Source organism: Electrona antarctica (assembly GCF_951216825.1).
Source record: "Electrona antarctica genome assembly, chromosome: 6".
Lineage (NCBI taxonomy): Eukaryota > Metazoa > Chordata > Actinopteri > Myctophiformes > Myctophidae > Electrona > Electrona antarctica.
Genome location: NC_136811.1, coordinates 7319291 through 7340985, shown reverse-complemented (window position 1 = coordinate 7340985; position 21695 = coordinate 7319291). Strand labels below are relative to the sequence as shown.

At 42.0% G+C, this 21695-nt stretch overlaps 1 protein-coding gene across 1 annotated transcript; it reads left to right on the top strand.

The window, feature by feature from the left end:
• Positions 1-17530: 17530 nt before the first annotated feature.
• Positions 17531-18538, top strand: LOC306924907 (secretory phospholipase A2 receptor-like; the record flags this gene model as incomplete). The annotated part of the gene is made up of 2 exons (XM_079503590.1): positions 17531-17888; positions 18347-18538. The coding sequence occupies exons 1-2, from the start codon at positions 17673-17675 to the stop codon at positions 18536-18538; spliced, it is 408 nt and encodes a 135-aa protein (XP_079359716.1). The 5' UTR covers positions 17531-17672.
• Positions 18539-21695: the final 3157 nt, after the last annotated feature.

Sequence of the window (21695 nt, the reverse complement as noted above, 5' to 3'; positions counted from 1 at the left end):
ACACAAATGGACTTGCGTTGCTTTACCTATAAAATTAAATTATAAATTGAATAACTCTGGTATAAAATTTTAATTTTTGTATCAGTTCATACTTTTTTTGCGATGCAGTGTGTTATGGTGAGCTTGTAGATATGATGTTATTGCCATGTCGTAAAAAATAAAAAATAAAATAAAGCACTCAAAGCAGCCTCGGGTGGGTCGCTGGGGCTGCTTTCAGCCATTGTCCTGTCCCCAAATTCAACAGATTACTGGAGAAGGTGAGGCTGGCACAGAGAGATATTTATTTATTCATGACTGTCAATTTTATTATTACAGTATAGTTGTGTTTATGTTTATTTTTACTTTACTTTTTTATTTCAATCTGTCATTTTCAGCACATGGAGTTGCATGCGGTGTACGGTATGACGTATTGTGACGTATAAATAAAGTTTCACAAATTGATATAGTTTTACTTCATATTCATTATTTGGTTTGGTTCTTAACTCTACTTTCACCTGTACCTCTCTCCTGTATTTAGTTATGACACCTGCATTTACCTCCTGGGATCATTATTATCTTTAATTGAACTCATCTTTTTTCAATTGGGGAAGAGTGGGTGGGCATAATGGGTGGACGGGAGGGAAATGATGGGTGCCTATTTATATGTATTAACAAATGTATATGTTGACATGAACAAGGACCCCACATGGGAGGGGGATTTTTTTTTTAAAAACCCAATAAAAAGATTTAAAAGAAAATATATATATTTTTGTGTTAGATTGAATGCGCTGGCATCAATGTCTTGATATTCCCAGTTATATAAATGTATTGGTAGCATCGGTTTACTCAACAGGATGCGATATTAAGAAACAAACTGAACAGTGCCTCATTAACCTTGCTCTAACAATTTAACACTACAGTTGTTGCATTATGTTTTGTTTTTTCTTTCCAACATGCTTTTTATTTTGTTGTTTCATTTTGTAGAACTGTACTTTAAGTTAATAAACATACATGGTTTATACCTATAAAAATAATAATAAAAAAATAAATAATAATAATTTATCTCATCTTATGAAATGTGTAACAACTTGTGTGATTGAAATGTGTAATAAGATCTGAGTGAATTATTGATCATTCATTTAAAATCATTGTGGATTCTGGTCCTCCATGATCAACACATATCAGCCAACAAAGCATCATCACAATGAGATATTGAGTGCACTATACGACTGCAACAATTCAGATCTATGGGAAATCCCAAACACTCGCATGACTGAGAGGTCATTACTTGCGCAAGCAGAGCGTGCAAGTAATAGTTTTCGTCCAGTGCTTCGATGCGTATGTCGCCGTTTGATGCGTATGCACCGTGCCAGCGTATGACGTAATGACTACTTGTGCTTGATATGGCAGTGGTGTCAGATTACATACACGTATACATAGGGGCATTACCTTTAATCCTCACGACACTAAAACATATCGTCATTACGTCACCATCGAAAACCAATTACACCCTGGCATTGGGTCCTTTAATCCACATCTTTATTACGTCATCATTGAGAGCTAGTTATACCAGTTATACCCTGACGTCATGCTGCTACGATACATACGCATCAAACGGGGCTTACACAAAGTAACCACATTATACCGCTAATCAACTTACAAATTACATATACATATACATAGAGGCATTTCCTTTAATCCACCCGACACTGATCGACATATACGTCACCATCGAAAGCCGCCACTCATCAGTATTAATTACAGCATTACGTAATTGATTGTTGTTAATTACGTAACGAAATAATGAATAATACAGTACTTGCGCGCTCTGCTTGCGCACTAGTAGGTGCAACAAGCAAGTAGGCACTCGACAGAGTGCAGTTCTAGTTTTGACCTATTTTTTTAACTTGATTATCGTTGCCCATGAAGCTTTCAGAAGGTTCCCCTTCCATGACTATCATTATCCATCATCATCCCATCATCTCTCTTTTTTTTCATTTTTTACATCTGAAACAGTTTCTAAATATGAATTTAAGCATACCGGTAGGCTACTTATAGCATCTTTTACTTCAGTCATGCGAGTGTTAAATCTGATTTAATTTAAAATGATGTTTGCAAAGATCACCAGCACTCACAAGCCCCAGCAGCAGATCTCACATGGATGATTCACTTTCGGCCTGCTAATATCAGGGCCGGTTCTAGGGGGGGGCAGGGGTGGGCACAGCCCACCCAAACGTGCGTCCTGCCCACCCAATCAAAAGTTATGGGGATCCTTTATTTTTTTGCCTATAAAAAATATCATGAAATATCTGTACCGTTTCTGATTGGGTGGGCACTGCGCAGCATTTTTAGACCCAACAATGAACGCATACCGCAAAAGTTGTGTCTCGGTAGCGAGGCGGAGGGACCCGACGTCTAGCAAAATTAGCACAACAGAGAAGTGTTCAGAACACAACACAGGGCACACACTGAGGAGAATGAGCTGCGTCGAAAACCCCCTACACATAACCACGCCTCCAGCAACAGATCCACGAATCAGGAGTTCTACATGCTCAAACACAGACAATGAGAAAATACGTTTCAGTGATTATTTTCTAAATAAACTTTATCTCACACAATCACTCTCTCTGTGTGCTCCCGTCTGCTCACTCTGTTGGTAGCAAGAAAGAGAGCGACATGCATCCTTTCTTTAACTTGCTATACGGCCTTAATTCCTCAGCGGGAATGAATGGTACAATGTAATTTAACCACACGAATCTCAGCGTTCCTATTCTGGGATATAGCTATTTTTGATGAAGAGATTAGAGGAGCGGACCAAGAATAGAGCCTTGGGGGACCCCAGACAATGTATAGGGTTTAAGTGGTTAACCAGCATTAATCCAAATTGAGATTTTGATCCCTTTTTATGTATCCTATCCTGTATACATGTAGTTGTTGCACATGTAAGCATTAAATCAAACACAAATGATAATACTATATAATACATAGTATAGTTTGTACAAATTAAAATCTAGAAACAGCGTAAAAAACATTTAGGCACATTACAAGTAAATGGTGCAGCATAGTTCAAAACAGTGAGAATCAAAGCAGGGAAAAAAAGTTAAATTTCAAAGCTTTTTCCACGAATAGTACAAAAAAGGGCTTTCCCATGTGCTTTCCCACATTACATACATTCCCACATTGACACATTTACAGTTGTAAGGTGTTACTGGCAGGGGTAAAAATACCACAATCAAAAGCTATAAGCTTTAATTATAGGTTTTAAGAGTTACAATTCAGAACTCAGGTGCTGTACGTCTCTTAAAGGAGAATTTCGGACTAGAAGGCTTTCTTACCTTTATTTGTAGTTGTTACGTCCCCACCAAAGAGGTCCAGGTGTTATTTTGTGCAAAAGTGCATTATTGGCTATTTCCCCTACCATAAGCCCTCAATGGGGGTTGGGTTTTTGTACTAATTTGCTTATTTCCATCAAAATGAGTAGTAAAGTGTGCCGCTTGGGATACTATTTACATTATGAAGAGAGGATATATTTAAAAAAAATGTTTTTTTGAGCGATGGAAATAAGCGAATTAGCACAACAACTATAGGGAACTGATTTTCAAAAGATCGGAATCTTGGAGAAAAGATTGGATTTTGAATTGTCTAATGTAAATCTCAAAGACAGATTTACAATGAGATTTTGTAAAACACTGTTGTGTTTATGCTAGTTGTTTTCCTTCTGGTCCCAGTCAGAGATCATCAAACAAAGACTAGTCACACTCAGAGGCGTGAAAAACACCTATGATGAAAACAAAAGGAAATGCAACCCCCGCTATGATGGCATAGGTGTCTGTAGTGCGTGATTTCTTTCTACGTACGCTTTAAGACATAGACCTGCCCTTGGTGACGCCCTGCGCATCTGATTGGCCAGAGCTCGTTGTTGTCAATGTCAGAAACAGTCAGAGATGGCGGCGCCCTGTGACAGATGATGACAGGCGATAGGCGTAGTATTCTAAAGGCACAGATGACGCTCCAGAATTAAAGGCAAACGAATATTGTTTATGCGGTTTGCTTTGATTGAATGAATTGTGATTCGATCTGGGTGTTCTAATAAATAAAGTGTTTGTGGTGATTAGCGTGTGTCCGTATTTACTAATATTGTTTACGCGGTTTGCTTTGATTGAATTGTGATTTGATCACAATGTTGGGTGTTCTAGTGTGTCCGTATTCGGTCTAATACTACAAAGGATAAAGCTGAAGGGAATAGTATAACAAAGTCCCTTTTTACAGTACAATAATATTTCATTTTTATGTTGACATCTCTAGCGTGCTTTCTTATGGATACTGTTATTGACTTTGTCATAAAGACATAAGTGAGACAGCTTATCTGATATTATACAAGCATGTTTTACACCATAATGATTATCCAAGTTATTTTGCCTGATAGCCTCTAGATGTGCAGCATGAATTGAATAGGTGCAATGGTGGTGTACAATGACACAAAAACAGAGGCTCTGTTAAAATATGAACAAAATCTTTCTGATTTTGGCTGAGGTTTAGGCTCAAAGGCTCCAACTACTTACAAATAACAAATGAAGGGACAATGTTTTAAATGGAATGTGTGGACGTGTGATTTGTAAGGCTCACAGTTAACCTTGCTCCAGTGTGATTTGTAAGGCTCACAGTTAACCTTGCTCCAGTGTGATTTATAAGGCTCACAGTTAACCTTGCTCCAGTGTGATTTGTAAGGCTCACAGTTAACCTTGCTCCAGTGTGATTTGTAAGGCTCACAGTTAACCTTGCTCCAGTGTGATTTGTAAGGCTCAGTTAACCTTGCTCCAGTGTGATTTATAAGGCTCAGTTAACCTTGCTCCAGTGTGATTTATAAGGCTCACAGTTAACCTTGCTCCAATGTATGAGTTTACACAATATGTTACAGCTTTGCTGTAAAGTTAATTACCTTCTTGACATATTTTTGCTCTGTATGTCCATAAGGCTCCATTAAAGAACAAAATAGTTTCTGTTTTACAGGTTAACTTAGGCTTCCTTCTGTCCATCAAATCAAATTTAAAATAAAAACAATCTTCTAGCCTGAATGTGTAGGATGTTTAAGGCTCACACTTAACCTTGCTCCAGTCTGATTTGTAAGGCTCACAATTAACCTTGCTAGTAGAGTTTAAATGAGATGTTACAGCTTTGCTGTAAAGTTATGTACCTTCATTACAAGATATTACAGCTTTTACTGTAAGGTTCACCCTTCTTCACATTTTTGCTCTCTATGTCATATATGACATTAAAGAACATAGTAATCAGTCAATTGTTGGCTGAGGTTTTGGCTCAAAGGCTCCATCTAAACATTTTTTTTACAAATAAAAACAAATGAAGGGACAGATCGTTTTAAACGGAAGGTGATTTTTAAGGCTCAATTAACCTTGCTCCAAGTAAGAGTTTACACAGGATGTTACAGCTTTGCTGTAAAATCATGTACCTTCTTGACAAATTTGCCGTTTACACAAGATGTTACAGCTTTGCTGTAAGGTTCTGTACGTACCCTATGCGACATATAACCACAAATAACCTTGCTCCAAGTAAAGCGTTTACACAAGATCTTGCAGCTTTTCTAAAAGGTTCAGTACCCTTTTTGACATATTTTTCGTCTCAATGTTCATGATCATTTTCTGAAAGGCCTCAAAACTATACTTGAGCTCTTCCGGATACTTCAAGTCCAGGGCATAGATAAGGCCAAACAGCATGGCACAAGCAGAAGCAACTGACGACTGGTCACCGAGTACCTCAACACCATCAATAACGATGCCAATGTCCACCGGCTCACAGAGAGGACCTTGATTTTCACACAGGACAAACACCCCCATGGTCAGGGCTGGACTGGCCACCGGGCATACCGGGCATTTGCCCGGTGGGCCGCGACCGTAGGGGGCCGCCATGATAAAAAAAAAAAAAAAAAAAAAAAATGTTTTTTTTTTTTTTTTTTTTTTTGACAGGCAGGCAGGCTAATAGGCGGCAGGCCACCAGAAAAGGTCCGGGCGTGCTGCCATTCTGGGGTAGCGCCCCCCATGACCCCCCCCGGCGGTGCAGTGCAGGGGGGGGGCCACATAATATTATGTTGCCTATCTGCGCGCTGGTTGTGGTGGGCCGGTCTGGGCCAAATTCACGCGAAAATGCCCGGGCCGAATTTTTGTCCCAGTCCAGCCCTGCCCATGGTGGTGGCGGCAAGCTCCGTCTCAGCCTCATCCTTCTGGACAACCTGAAGGACAGACAGACAAGGAGGGAGAAAGAGACAGAACATTAGCATTTGTCACAGTTAAGACAGACAAGACCGAGACTCACCTGTTCTTTCAGCTAGATAGTATGCACCTACACATCTTCAAGAGGTCTGTCAGTCTTTTCTAACGAGGCAAGTCAGGCTGTGTATATATCAGTGCTGTGTCTTCACAGTACGCAGGTATAATTACAACTCAGGTGTGTGACACACACACACACAGTAACATCCACATGCAGGGTGGAACTGTATAGGCTACCATTAAACATGCTCCAACATCTCCCTTCCTTTAGTAAAGTATCTCTGTGGTGGGTCAAACATTGGCCAGCGCCGTCGTCAATATGACCAGTCTGACTGTGGGTTACAAGTTCTTAGTGCTAGGGTAAATGTCAGCATTATTCTGCTAATCATAACATAGCTCAGAGGTGGTCTCTATCATACAAATGTGTATACAAGAGACATGACAAAAGACAATATACATATGACAAGACTGACAGTCTCACCTGTTCCTTCAGATATATAAGATAGCATAGCAACTAAAGTGACAGAGGGGTTTCCAGTCTAATCTGGGTTAAAAGATGGCAATACTAATTTGCCTTACCAGGAACTCTTTGATCAGGCAGCTCACGTCTTCACCCAGGAACATGATGAGGCACTTGAGAAGACACTCTCTTCGGACGTTTATGTCCACACTCTAGAATAGATATTTGAAAACATTTAATGGCTTAAAATGCAACTTAACATTACTGGCCTAATTTAAATGAAATGATCCACCTGCATTTCATACCTGATCAATATCTCGAAGTGTATCGTTCACTTTAGCACGGAAAGCTCCTCCTCTGCCACGGATAATCTGAAGCAGATCACTGGTCCGTTTATCCAGACTTGCCATAAACCTTGCTTCGAGAGGTACTGTGGTGATACGGAGGAATTCTGCACATATCTGAAATGAACATATTTCATGTTAGATGAAGGCAGGCAGGTAGGGGTAGAAGAGAAATGCAGGTGGTGAGGTACAGACAGTTAGCGAGAGGGATGTCAGAGGGACACAGACACGGGCAGGCACAAGGGAGAGTATCAGGAAAAGCAGGGGGTTGGAAAGAGGGACACAGGTGGTTGAGAGGCACAGGCAGGGATGTCGAGTGTAAAGGGCCTTGCAAACGGGGAGCGATAAAACGTGCCTATAGTTCATTTTCAATGAGACCTGCGTTTTTGCTCGGAGAAGTCACGGTGCGACAACGCAAGCGTATTTACGTGAGCGCGGTCCAGTGAATTTGTTGCGCGCGTGCTCGTTTTGTGGACACGCCCGCAACTCACCAGACCTGGATACGGTTTAGCTTATTTTTTACGCTTGCGTTGTCGCGCCCCTCTTGAGCAGACCTGTCGTTGATCCAGGCAACAACGGGTGCGTTCCTGCTCCCCGTTTGCAAGGCCCTTAAGAGAAGTAGATGGATTGGACATTAGCAGGCCAATAGTCACAGACAACAAAACAGCACACCACACACAATGTTACAATTAACTCAGCTTACTACCTCCTCTTTATGAAATAGTGCTGGCCATCGCTCCTGTAGCTCCTCCACCCTGGGCTGTTTATCCACTATTTCTTGTCTCCGTAGGGAAAACGTCATGGCCATTTTTTCTCTGATGATCCTCTCATTGTTCTTTTTCTTCACCTCCTTCAGAAGTGACTTGCGCTCGATTTCAAGTTTCTCTTCCGTCGCCCAGACTGGAATGGATGGCACATGGTTGGCCTCACCACGTCTGGCTCGTTTGACATTCTTTGCTGGATAGGCAGCACCTGGAGGCTTATTCTTCAGGGAATTTATTTCAAACTCAGAGCATTTCTCCTTAGCCAGTCCCTTCAAATTAGTGCGCATGTTCTGCAGCTTTGTCTCCAACTTCTTTGACCACCCATAGGCACCATTTAAATTTCCCACACGGTTGCTCAAGCAGGGGTGCTTCTTGATCAGTGCCTGTGCAACCTCCAAGTAGTCGTTCCTCCCGGGGTACGGTTTGTACTTGTGGATCTGATCACCCATCTTTTGTAGAATATCTGGTAGCAACTTGGTAGCGTAAATGAGTCTTCCACCACCTGCCTGATAAGTTGTATTCCCTTTATCCAACTGCAGTTCAGTACTAGTAGAGAAGACTGGAATGGGAAATACTTCTGGCCATTGTTCAGTTCTTAGGGAAACGGACTCTTGTGAGGAAAGACTTGTGCCGTCAGTCTCAGTAGAATGAGTGGACATGCAGTCACCACGATGCTGGTCCAAACCAGTTGTTGGGTCTTCAGCCACTGCAACGTCATCAGGCAATGGGAGTACCTTTATAGTACCAAGATTATCAAGGTCTCCAGTATTTGTCAAAATTACAAATAGACCAAATTCTTGGTCCATGTATTCAAGCCTGAAGTTCCCTCTTATTCCACAAGTGTCCCTCACAGCAACAATAAGATCCTCCATCGTTCCTGGAATCCCATCTTGCAGAATCAACTTAATTCGATGCTCATCAATCACTCAATTGAACCAACAGCTTTGCCGTCTTGTTTTGGGCCATGGTCGACAGATTCTGAGTTGGGGAAACACACAATGAATAGTAAATTAGTAATGTTACTTTCATTCCTACATGGAGTGTCTGTTCAGTAACAGCGGTCTCTTCATCTCTCCAGTAAACAGAAAATAGGTTCTCAGGATACCAATTTTAACCAATCAGGAAAAGTAAGTAATACAGGACACATGATAAACAAGTGAAATTAGCAGTGATTAAACCAATTTCAAACTGGAACACAAGTTGATAAATTATCTTTGTGGCGCTCTCATGATTAGATGGCATTTGTAATCCATATGAAAATGTATTCTCTGGTCATTTTAGAGCTGGATGGCGACCATTGTTATTGGGGGGGATATAATAATAATCACAAATCCAATTATATACAGTAATTTACACATTTTAAATGTTACATAGCTATACTGTAAGTAATCAATGCAATAGTGTGTTTGTTCAGTAACAGGGGTCCCCCTGTCCCTCCAGCTCTGGTTAAAAAACAAACATTCAGGCTGTAATACCAACGTTAATCAAAGTTCTCTCCTATTTGGATAAAATTAGCATTCAAGCCATGACTTTGACCATGTGATCACAATATGTAATAACAATAATACCCTTAAACATGTATGTATCGCTTTGGAACCACCATGCGCCTCTCTCCAACTGTGTAGCAAGCCAGTGGGTATGGGTCTTTAAGATGATGGTGTTCTACAAGCTCAATATCCCTAGTAGAGGTCGGCTTCATCAGGATAAAGGCTCTGAAATGTTTAGTGTACCATGCTTCAAGCTTTCTGATAATAAAAACTGGTTTGTCTTGGAGAACAATCATCTGAATTATTTCACCAAACTCTGGCATACCAGAAAGATCCCCAGTTGCAATAATCATGCCATCCCTGTAGTTGAAGCCTTCATAGGTTACATTTTTGGCCATACACAAAATATCCACATTGAGGTTCTTCTGCCTAACAGCATGTGCTATGTCTTCCTTCAGAAGATCAATTGAAAGTGTGGAAACATTTGTAACTTCTGAGTGCGTGTCAGGGAATTGTACAACTGCAATTGATACGTCATATGAAACTGATGCCTCTGTGCCAATGATAAGAGGATATTCTTGTAACAGTTTGTGTGCCGCACAACCCTTTTGAAGAAGCTATGTTTCGCCTCGAATCTCATTGTCCATAGAGCAACCAGGGGACCAAACTCTTGTATTAGCTCAGGATAATGCTCCAAAAAGTGGTGTTTGGGCAAAAGTTTGACATCAGGGAAAACCTCTTGGAATAGTACCCTATGTTCAGATATCTTAAACTGCAGGTAAGCTATAGATTAATTGGTGAGAGTAGGTGCAACGGCGAGGTCTACAATGTCTTTCAAGTTATTTAGAATTCCCCACACAGGTTCACCGACATTTCTGTTTCATATAGCCAAATAACGATATGGAAAAATGCACTATAGGTTAATTAATTATAATAATTTCCTATAGAATGTAATGTTTATTTAATGCCATCATGCCCAGGCCAGGTAGCTTATAGCTTGTGTGTGTGTGTGTGAGAGAGAAATATTCCATGTTATGTGCTTAATTTAAGGCGTTTATGCTTCAGCCAAGAAATCCTTTGCTAGCCCTTGTGATAACTTATCACCAATATACATGATCTTATCAGTGATAAGGTCATGTATTTAGTCTGGAGCCCTGTCTGCAAGCCTCGAACAAAGCCAACTCGGATCGTGACAACACAACATTTTGGGCCGATGTGACATTAGTTTGGCATATGACATTTGTGTGGCATTAGTTTTGCACTAAAAACACTCCTTGGGCTAAATTTGGTTTTAGCCAATTGCCCAAATGACCTCATCACATTTCATAAGAGAAGATTTTTACGGCTCTAGCAGTGATTCTCAACCTGTTTAATTTCAAGGACCCCCAGTTTGACATGCATTAGTCTATACGGACCCCCATTTAATGGAATTTCTATCTCTGGGACCCCCAATGTATATATATATATATATATATATATATATATATATATATATATATATATATATATATAAAATCAACGTTAATTTAACTCTGAGAGTGTACAAATGGAACCAAATGGACCCATTACTCTCATAGTTACAGACCCCATCATTATAGCTGGGGACCCCCTGGAACTGCCTCAAGGACCCCTGGGAACCACTGTACTAAGGGACAAGTCATTTTATGCTTGGTTGCATGATGAAATTAGCAGATCTACAAGCACAAGCCCTGTGCTGCGACACGTTGTGAGCTTGTAGATTGGTCATTTAAATTCTGCATGCAACCAACCATTTCAATGCCATTAAGGACTAAAACACTCGTACACAGCCAGGGACACAGGGACAGACCCAGGGACACAGCCAGGGACACAGGGACAGACCCAGGGACACAGCCAGGGACAGAGAATGGATGATGTTAAGAGCGCCGCTCACTTCACACGGGGGTGTGATTTTTTTAAAACAGGTCAGCTTGTTTCTGAAAGCAACAGGTCCAAATGCAATAAAAATGCATGGTTTACAGTCAACAGGGTCAGTTTACTACATGCTTTTAGCCTTAGTCCATTTAACATCCTCTCCTTTATTCAACAGTTGAGCTGCATGTTCTTTTTGAGTGGTGTAAACCACTCCTACAACTGGCTTTTGTGTGCAGAAAAAAATGAGCATGGTTGCTATGTTCAAAATAATTTCTGACGTAATTAAATCACACCCGGGTGAACTGGATGACCGTAGCAACCATGGTCATTTTCTCTGCACAGAAAAAGCCAGTTGTGAAATCACATCCGGGTGTGATTTCATTACGTCAGATCAGAGCTGATCAGGCTACATAATACCTTACCTTATTTCATTACGTCAGACATTACGTCAGACCACAGCTGATCATGCTATATAAAACCTTACACCACTCAGTTCACACGGGTGTGATTTTTTTAAATATATGTATTATGTTGGCCATGGGGGGGGGGGGGGGGGGGTGTAGGCCTACAAGTTTTAAGCGTTTTATTTATTTACACGCACGCACACACACGTGCAAATAAATTATTTAAACGCTTAAATTTACTCGCACGCATGCGTGCACACAAGCGAGAGAAACAGACACCGCGTCACCGTGTCCACACCATTGACAGTAACGAGATGCTAACGTTGCTAACTACCGTAGTAGCACGTGCAGGCTTGCAGCTAAACGCTGAGTCCCGCGGCCGGCAGCGTCGCCGCCAATGCTACACCAGTAACAGTTGCGGCCTAGCTCTGGTCCATAGCTCTAATCCCGTGCATGCAACAGCATTCACTCAAGCTATCACAATAATAATGATAATAATAATGGCGAACAAAACCACACAAAACTATCGCAACACACGTAGGCTACGAGCCAACTCACGTTTCAACTAACCTAATTTCATACACCAACAAGTGCCGTGCTAAACGCGGCAACTCTGATTCAAGTTAGCTGTACTGGGCTCTGGCTATAGCCACACCAAGCTAGCTAGTAGCTAGCCACATCATGATATATATAGCGTTAGCATTCACAATAAAATGATAATAATAATGGCGAACAAAACCACACTAAACTATCGCAACACATAGGCTACGAGCCAACTCACGTTTCATCTTCACACAACTAAACTAATTTCATACACCAACAAGTGCCGTGCTAAACGCGGCAACTCTGTGATTCAAGTTAGCTGTTCTGGCTATAGCCACACCAAGTTAGCTCTAGCCACATCATGCTATAGCGTTAGCATTCACAGACAGTCAGTCACCACAACATTGTATAATTGCAAAACCAAAAACGCAATTTCAGTAAATACATGCAAAGAAAATATCTACATTTGGTTCACAGTTTCTTAGTTCAGTTCACTTTGTAGGAGTAGTGGAGTGACAAACACAAATTATAGTAGTCATTATTACTTTTTCATTAAAATGTTATGTTCGTAAAACAGCGGTTTATAATAACAATGATTTTAACAAAAACGCTCGATCATGTTTTCATATTTCTTACCGTGGTTTGTGAATATAAACACCCGCTGGCTGCATAAATGTTGTTTGCCCCGTTGCCCGCGAGTCCAACTGTGGCTGTGCGCACCGAGTGTAATGGCGGACATCTGAGGCTGAGCAGTGAGCAAAGATCTGATTATGACGTCAGCATCACGTGACTCAAGGAATGCAATGTGAAGGCTTTCATACGAGTATTCAATTTTAGTTGAACCAACAGAACACATATTTAATTTGAATGAACCCTTTTAAATTACATTATACCAATGGATAGACAGAAAACTTGAGAAAAGTAATTTTAGTATGTCAGATCAAGCATAAAAAACAATTCAAATGAATGGCAGGGCATGTTCCCTATTTAGAGTGTAGGTGGGTGTGTCCAGGTGCATGTAGGGGTGTGTGTCCCGGTGCATGTAGGTGGGTGTGTCCAGGTGCATGTAGGTGTGTGTGTCCAGGTGCATGTAGGTGGGTGTGTCCAGGTGCATGTAGGTGTGTGTGTCCAGGTGCATGTAGGTGTGTGTGTCCCGGTGCATGTATGGGGTGTGTGTCCCGGTGCATGTAGGTGGGTGTGTCCATGTGCATGTAGGTGGGTGTGTCCAGGTGCATGTAGGTGGGTGTGTCCAGGTGCATGTAGGTGTGTGTGTCCCGGTGCATGTAGGTGGGTGTATCCAGGTGCATGTAGGTGTGTGTGTCCAGGTGCATGTAGGTGGGTGTGTCCAGGTGCATGTAGGTGTGTGTGTCCAGGTGCATGTAGGTGGGTGTGTCCAGGTGCCTGTGGGTGTGTCCAGGTGCATGTAGGTGTGTGTGTCCAGGTGCATGTAGGTGGGTGTGTCCAGGTGCATGTAGGTGTGTGGCTGTCATAAGAACAGTGTGACAGCCTGCTCCTCACCAGACAACTAATCCTTATCCTGCTCTGTGAGTCCTGCTTTACTTAGACAACCAGGTCACACAGAGGACTCAGCTACAGAGTGGACATTATGACAACAACTGAACTCTGCCCTGCACTCTTCTCTGCTTGAACTGAAGAAACAACTTGTGAATGGAGAAGAGGAGCTCATTCATGACCCCCCTCTCCCTCTCCCTCTTCCTCCTCCTCATCATCATTGCTGTTCTTCAATTGGAGGCGTTTGTCATGAAGAAAACATTTCACTATGTGGATGAGAAGAAAACCTGGTCTGATGCTCAACAGTACTGCAAGGAGAAGTTCACTGACTTGGCTTCTGGTGGTTATCAGAGAGAAGACCTGCTGAATGAGATTGTGACGAACGGAGGCAGAGCGAGTTGGATTTGGATCGGTCTGTACAGAGACCCTGGGGACATTTCGGTCTGGAGGTTGACAGGAGAAAGGTGTGTAGCCTTTGTGTGTGTGTGTGCGTGCGTGTGTGTGTGTGTGTGTGTGTGTGTGTGTGTGTGTGTGTGTGTGTGTGTGTGTGTGTGGTCTCGTAAAATATAGTCCATAGCCAATATATGCTATATTCTGTCAATAACTACACTATACATTTTGGTACTGCTAATTTGAGTGGAGACTCATTGTCTGGTCTAAAGTGCTTAGTCTGGGGGCCTTCCTTCATCAGAAGTTCTCAGGGAAGTACCTGTGGCTAGGCTTTGTTCTATACCCTTTGAGGCTCGGTGAGGTGTTGGAGACACTTAAGCATTCTTTTGTCTCAAGATACCCTCAAGGATGTTTGTGAGACGGCCATCTGCTAACCAAATGCCATTTGTTGAGATGTATGTAAATCTTGACTCCACCTCTGAATTCAATTCTGTACTATATCTTGTCATGTTGTCAATGTAAGAATCACTAGTCTGGGCTGGCTCCGGTGGTCAGTACTATAGGGGCCCTGGGCTCCATGCTCAGGGTCTGAGGGGAAGCTCTGTTCTAGACTCTGTTGTATTTGTACTTCTGAATAAATACTACTCTGGGATCTCAGTTCACCTTTCTCTGCCTGTTTCTCTTCGATCTGATGACTACAGTTTGCTGCTTGCTTTAGAGTTCATTTTCTCTAGTTTAGTGAGTAAACTGGGTTAGTTGGGTGTGAAAATACACGACATAAGTGGTGCGACGAAACCGGTGTCTTTGGCGTTCCGGCGCCAGGCAGGAAAAACCGGCGGGGACTTTTGGACAGTTTCAGTCTGATTTTGGCGGTTGGAGGTTGGTCTGGTTTCGGCGACCGGCGGGTTAGTTTGATTTTTCGGCGAAACGGCGTTCGTCTACAGCGGGAAGAAGTGGTCTTCTCTTCGGCGAGAATGGGGGACAACGGCGCAAACGGTGCGCTCCGGATCTCCGAGGTGGACGGCGGCCTGGACTCGGCGACGGACAGGAGGGAGAGGCCCTCTACAGCGCGTCGACGGGGACCATGCTTCTCTTCACGTCTCGGCAGGGAGCAGCGGGTCTCCGACCCGAGGGAGGCAATCGATACACGGCCTTCACCAAGCAGCGGACCGGGGGCGTTCATCAGCGGTCCGTGCACCGGGAGGAGAGGGCTCGGCTCGGCTTGGCTCGTTTCGTCATCAGCGGAGGTGGCCACGAACGGCGACCACGGGTTCATTTCATTCTTCAAGTACAGCGGATCTGCAAGCTCGTTTTGCGGCATATCTTTGTTTCGACGAGGCCTGTAGCTACACATGCGTTCATATTTTTCTTTCCAGTCATTTATGTGATATTTCATATTCATATAATGTCTGGAAGGGGGAGAATGAGTGCTGTGTTGGATAGGACAATGGAAGCAGAGCGACGTGCGGTGCGAGTTCAACAGCAACTTTCATGCAGCTTCTGTTTGACCACGCATGGCTAAAACGGACATGAGGTGAGAACAATGAAAAGTGTGACATTATAAGAAGTTTATTAATAACGGAGAGATTCAATCAGGATAGTGATTAGATTACAGGGCAATTGGCAGCCGTTTAGTGCCGACAGTGTTTAAAGTCAGGATAGTGATTAAATGACAGGGCAATTGGCAGCCGTTTAGTGCCGACAGTGTTTAATTTGACTCTTTGTGGTTCTCTAGGGCTTAAAATGCGATTTTCTTTGTTTGTGCGCATAGTACGAGCTGAGATATTTGGTCTTTGTTTTGTCGAAAGTTGACGAAGTGACGGCAGTTTTCATGTGGGTCTCCAAGAAGAGGGGTCCATGTGATGTGTTCATTGTTCTGTAACATTTTTAGCCATAAGAGTTTGAAATAACGCAAAGAGAATTCTCCACTGATACGAAATTGTATTTGTAACTTACTGTAATGGAAATCATTTCTGAATTCTCCACTGATACGAAATTGTATTTGTAACTTACTGTAATGGAAATCATTTCTATCATTGATCGATAAGGTTATGTGAAATTCGTTTAAAAAAAGTGATTTGAAGTTACAGACAGCGGTATTGTGAGTGTCGTGATGTGTCGAAAAGTGATGCTAGTTGTACATTGATGAAATTGTAAGGATGTAGAAGAAGAATCATTTAGAAGAACGTGACCATGTAATTTGAACCAGTTGTAATAATTTGTGTACTTCTTTGTAATGTGTCACTTGTTGTTGTTTTTCCTAATGTGTGTTATAGGCTATGTGGAGTCAAAGGGGGGTGTACTACAGTTGAATATGGACTATATGTATTTCTTTGTATGCCAATCTTGTGATTGTCATAAGGGGGAATGTGGTCTCGTAAAATATAGTCCATAGCCAATATATGCTATATTCTGTCAATAACTACACTATACATTTTGGTACTGCTAATTTGAGTGGAGACTCATTGTCTGGTCAAAAGTGCTTAGTCTGGGGGCCTTCCTTCATCAGAAGTTCTCAGGGAAGTACCTGTGGCTAGGCTTTGTTCTATACCCTTTGAGGCTCGGTGAGGTGTTGGAGACACTTAAGCATTCTTTTGTCTCAAGATACCCTCAAGGATGTTTGTGAGACGGCCATCTGCTAACCAAATGCCATTTGTTGAGATGTATGTAAATCTTGACTCCACCTCTGAATTCAATTCTGTACTATATCTTGTCATGTTGTCAATGTAAGAATCACTAGTCTTGGCTGGCTCCGGTGGTCAGTACTATAGGGGCCCTGGGCTCCATGCTCAGGGTCTGAGGGGAAGCTCTGTTCTAGACTCTGTTGTATTTGTACTTCTGAATAAATACTACTCTGGGATCTCAGTTCACCTTTCTCTGCCTGTTTCTCTTCGATCTGATGACTACAGTTTGCTGCTTGCTTTAGAGTTCATTTTCTCTAGTTTAGTGAGTAAACTGGGTTAGTTGGGTGTGAAAATACACGACATGTGTGTGTGTGTGTGTGTGTGTGCGCGTGTACATGCACGTGTGTGTTTGTACGTGTCCGTGTGCGTGTGTCCGTGTGTGTGTGTGTGTGTGTGTGTGTGTGTGTGTGTGTGCGTGTGCGTGTGCGTGTGTGCGTGTACATACAGTACATTTATTTATGATGATTATTGAATATTGTATACTATTTTCCACAGACGGGATGCCTCACTTGACACACACTGGGCAACAGGAGAACTTGAACTTTGGAATTGTACCCGTGTGCACGCTAAAAATAGGTGGAAGAATGATAAATGTTCTGATAAACGTTGGTTCTACTGCTCTAATGGGGACAGTGTCCTACATGAGACTAAAGTCATGAGCTGGTTTGATGCCCAGGAGAGCTGTAACAACAAGTCCATGGTCTTAGCCACTGTCACACAAAGCAACCAGCACAAGTTCACTAAAGGTGGGTGGATTGGACTGCATATACCCCCTAATACATACACGTCTAAAGACGTCTGGAAGTGGATTGGAACGGACTCAGACTATAGGAATTGGGGTCCGGGACAGCCAGATCTTGAGAACTGTGGCTTCCTTTCCGTTGTTACTGACAAGTGGTACAGTCTACCTTGCTCTATAGAACTTCCATTCATGTGTGTCGATGACAACGTGATCCTGGTGATCTCTGACGCTACCCCTAAAACTACTCCTAACACTACCCGTGAGGTGATCGTGGTGAAGGAGAACAAGACATGGGAGGAGGCTCTGGAGCACTGCCGTGACCACCAGTATGACCTGGTGAGCCTGCAGTCTGAGGACGACCACCGCTACGCCAGGGACAAGATCCAGGAGGCCACGACCAATGAGGTTTGAGGGTTTGGGTTCAGGGGTGACATTGTGGCTAGAACAGGAAACATGATTTCTTCTTTCTATAATTTCAAAGATACTGTAAATCAAAGTCCTTTGTTAAGTCGTAACTGTCTTCTGTTGGAATGTCATCAACACAAAATGTGAACTACTTCATATTCTATTCATATACTGTAGCTGTTGCCTCATTCATGCAGGTTGCCTTTATTTGCCTTGAGGCAGTATCAAACTTTTTCATCACTTTCCCAACTTTCTTAGGATCGGCAAGCCCTGTCAGAACTGAAAACACTAACCTTGACACTGTTGGCAGTAATGTTTGTCTCATTCTGAATCCAAAATTAAATTGTATTCAACAACAAGCAGTTACCATGCATAGGCCAACATATACTGTAGTACTAATTTCAAGTTACACTTGAGAGAAGATGTTTGACCTCCTTTGCTTTCCATGTTGTCCCCAGGTGTGGACAGCTCTGCGTTTCCTGGCGGGCCAGTGGCTCTGGGTGGACGGGGAACCACAGCAGTACCAGAACCTGCCACTGTGTCCGGCCTGGGGGCGGCACTGTGGAACCCTACCCAAAGACCACAGCACCCAGTGGCAGATCAGGGACTGCATGGAGAGAAGGAACTTCCTCTGCAAATCAAATCCCTAGCAAAACAGCCATGAGGACGAGTAGCGTGCAGGCACAGCTGGGATTTGTAGTCATTAGTATTCAGATTACTACTACAGTAGGCTACTATGCATATAATATACTTTATGTTGGTTATTTATTCATATGTTATGTTATTTATAGCAGTGGTTCCCAAACTTTTTCATGTCAAGGACCCCCACATTGACACTAATTAGCCCGCAGATTTGAAAATATATTATGCCAGGGATCCCCATAAGAGAAGGTTTTAACGGCCTTATAGCAGTGATTCTCAACCCATTACATTTCAAGAGCCCCCGGTTTGACCTGAATTAGGCTACGGTCCCTTATTTAATGGCATTTTTATCTCTGGGACCCCAATTTACATTGTAAAATCAAAGTTAATTTAACTCTGAAAGTAACGGGTCCAACCTGGGGACCCTCTGGAACTCTCTCAAGGACCCCTAGGGGTCCCCGGACCCCACTTTGGGAACCACTAATTTATAGGGTGCTCGGGAGAGGGAAGTCTAGAGATCTCTGCTGAAACTGTTGCCCCCACGACACGACTCTGGATAAGCGGAGAGATGGATATATGGATGGTTGGATGGTTGGATGGATGGATGGATGGATGGATGGATACTGTTTTCTTGACCACAAAGCAATTTGTTTAGGATCTTATGGGCTAACCTCTAATAGTTGTCATATACAGCTTTCATGTTTGTAAATGTGTGTAAATGTGTGTCAAACAATTTGTGTAATTGAAATATAATAATAAGATCTGAGTGAATTATTGATCATTCATTATACAATCATTGTGGATTCTGGTCCTCCATGATCAACACAAGTCAGCCAAAATACAGCCACATTATATAATCGAAAGCTATAAGCTTTAATTAGAGGTTTTAAGAGTTACAAACTCACTAAACTTGATCCGTGGCTGAGCGAACTTTCGAGGTAACTGAAAAGCGGCATACAGAAGAAATTTCCTTTGTCCATATCAGAGGGAAGACGAACAATTCCTTCACTCTGATTACAAGTTGTAAGTCGGTGTTTGTTTTCAACATAAATTAATGGGCATTATATGGGTATATGTGTTTTGTCGTATAATTAGATAAGTTGAGTCATAAGTAGCCTATTATGAATCAATGAGGTGTTTTCCTCAAGACGTGAAGAGAGTATTAGTTAATATTGCTTAAATTCTGGCCCTTTAATGTATTTTTTTTATTATTGTCATTTATTATGTACTACCTAGAGTTCTCAAACTCTGCCCGAACCCGACCCTACTCGACCCGGCCCGACATTTTTATTTTTTGTAATAGTTTTATTTTAATAAAAATAACAATTCTGTATGAAGAGGGCTGAGCTGGTGAATGCTGGCGATTAACTTTTACAGTTTAGGCTATTATACTATTATGTGACTGGACTGCTGGAGGAGGAGGCGAGGATCAGCAGCGCACCAGAGAAGTATGACAGAATAGAACGGTGGTTGTTGAACTTGCTACCGCTGTCTGGCCTCTGGTTTGCAAGCCAAATGAGCTGCATAGTGCTCAGCACCAAGGGGAGAACGGGGTAAGATGAGCCAACGGGTAAGTTAACCACCCCCTTCATCTAGAAAACTAGAAAACTGTGTTGCCATGTGACCTTAAATCTATAGTATAGCATCCATCATTTACACCTGGCTGTGAAGTTGGGAAGCACATGGGGAAAGTAGAAAACATTATTTTACACAAAAAAATGTTTTTTGTCGGTCAAAGTAAAATGTTGACAAAGCCAAAATGTACTTAGGTCTAAAATGTAATATCATCCACGTTGATGATTTGCCAATGGATAGAACCACGTGAATCATTTCGCAAATAAATTGTCTGAAGTAGCTTATTGTTTTCTAAAATGGTGGCTAGGGGTAAAATGAACCAATGTCCGGGGATAAATTGAGTCAATGGTAATCACTATTCATATTTTATTTATGAAGTCTTTGCTACTCAAATTATACTAAATTACCTTTAACTTGCATGTACATACTCATTTAAGAGAAGTTTGCAATATTGTATTAACAATATTGCAAATATAAGGTTCTGAATAACCAACTTTATTTAATTGTCTTAATATTGTTTAAATAATAAATAAACAAATAAATAAAACTATTTGCAAAAGGGAAAACTGTTATTATATTATTATTGATAAGTGAATACATTATCTGTTCAAGTTTAAGCTTTTAACATTAAAATATCATGTGGTTCAACTTACCCATCAACTTACCCCTACTGGGGCAAATTGAGCCACAGTGACATGACCACTTTTTTTAAAAAAAAGGTCATATTTTCATGGCCCTTTGTCATAGATGCTTACTCATAATTTCAATTGATAGAAGACATCCTGAAATATGGGTAGATCATTAGATTTTACTGCCATCTCATTTTGCCTTGCTTCCAGGACAACTTAAGCAAAAAGTGGTTAATCTTACCCCGTTCTCCCCTATATAACTCTAAAGTTAACTTACCATATGCTTAAATGTTTTATAAGACCATCGATGCATCCGCAATAGCTAGTTTTGGAAACGTCGGGTCGGGGCTTAACAAGACACTGCTGTCTCATTGAACCCAGCTGGGTGAATAACCTAAATTACCTAATCAACGTCACCACGGTAAATGCTCCATATAAATATGTAAGCGCTAATGTTAATGTTCACTGCATACACGTTACATGATGACCAAGCAAAGTTACAGTCCACTGTAGGCTACAGCTATTTGGTTTCCAAATTGTAGCGCTGTACAGCTATAGGGTGTAACAAAATCTCCTGGAGGGGGCGTCAACATATGTGTCACGTGGTAGCGGCCGCCATACTTGTTGGCTTGTCTGGTTTGTTTACATTGAGCGACTATCAGGTGTGCTTGTATACGTTCTTTTTTTTAAACTGACCTCACAATGGTGCAGACTTGCTCAGTAAATAAGAGCCAATGGAGAGGGGAGGCAGTGTTGCCAGGTCCGCGATTTATAAGCGAGTTGGAGTGCGTGTAAGTAGTGTGTTGAAAGGTGTTTTTGTGGGCTTTTGAAATTTGCGGACTTGGCAACACTCAGCAGAAAGACGTCTACCGGTCGACTAGCGGTGTCGCAAGTTTCCAGGGCAAACACTAACCAGCACCTTCTACGAAGCTGCTGGTAAAAAAACCCCACAATGACAGTC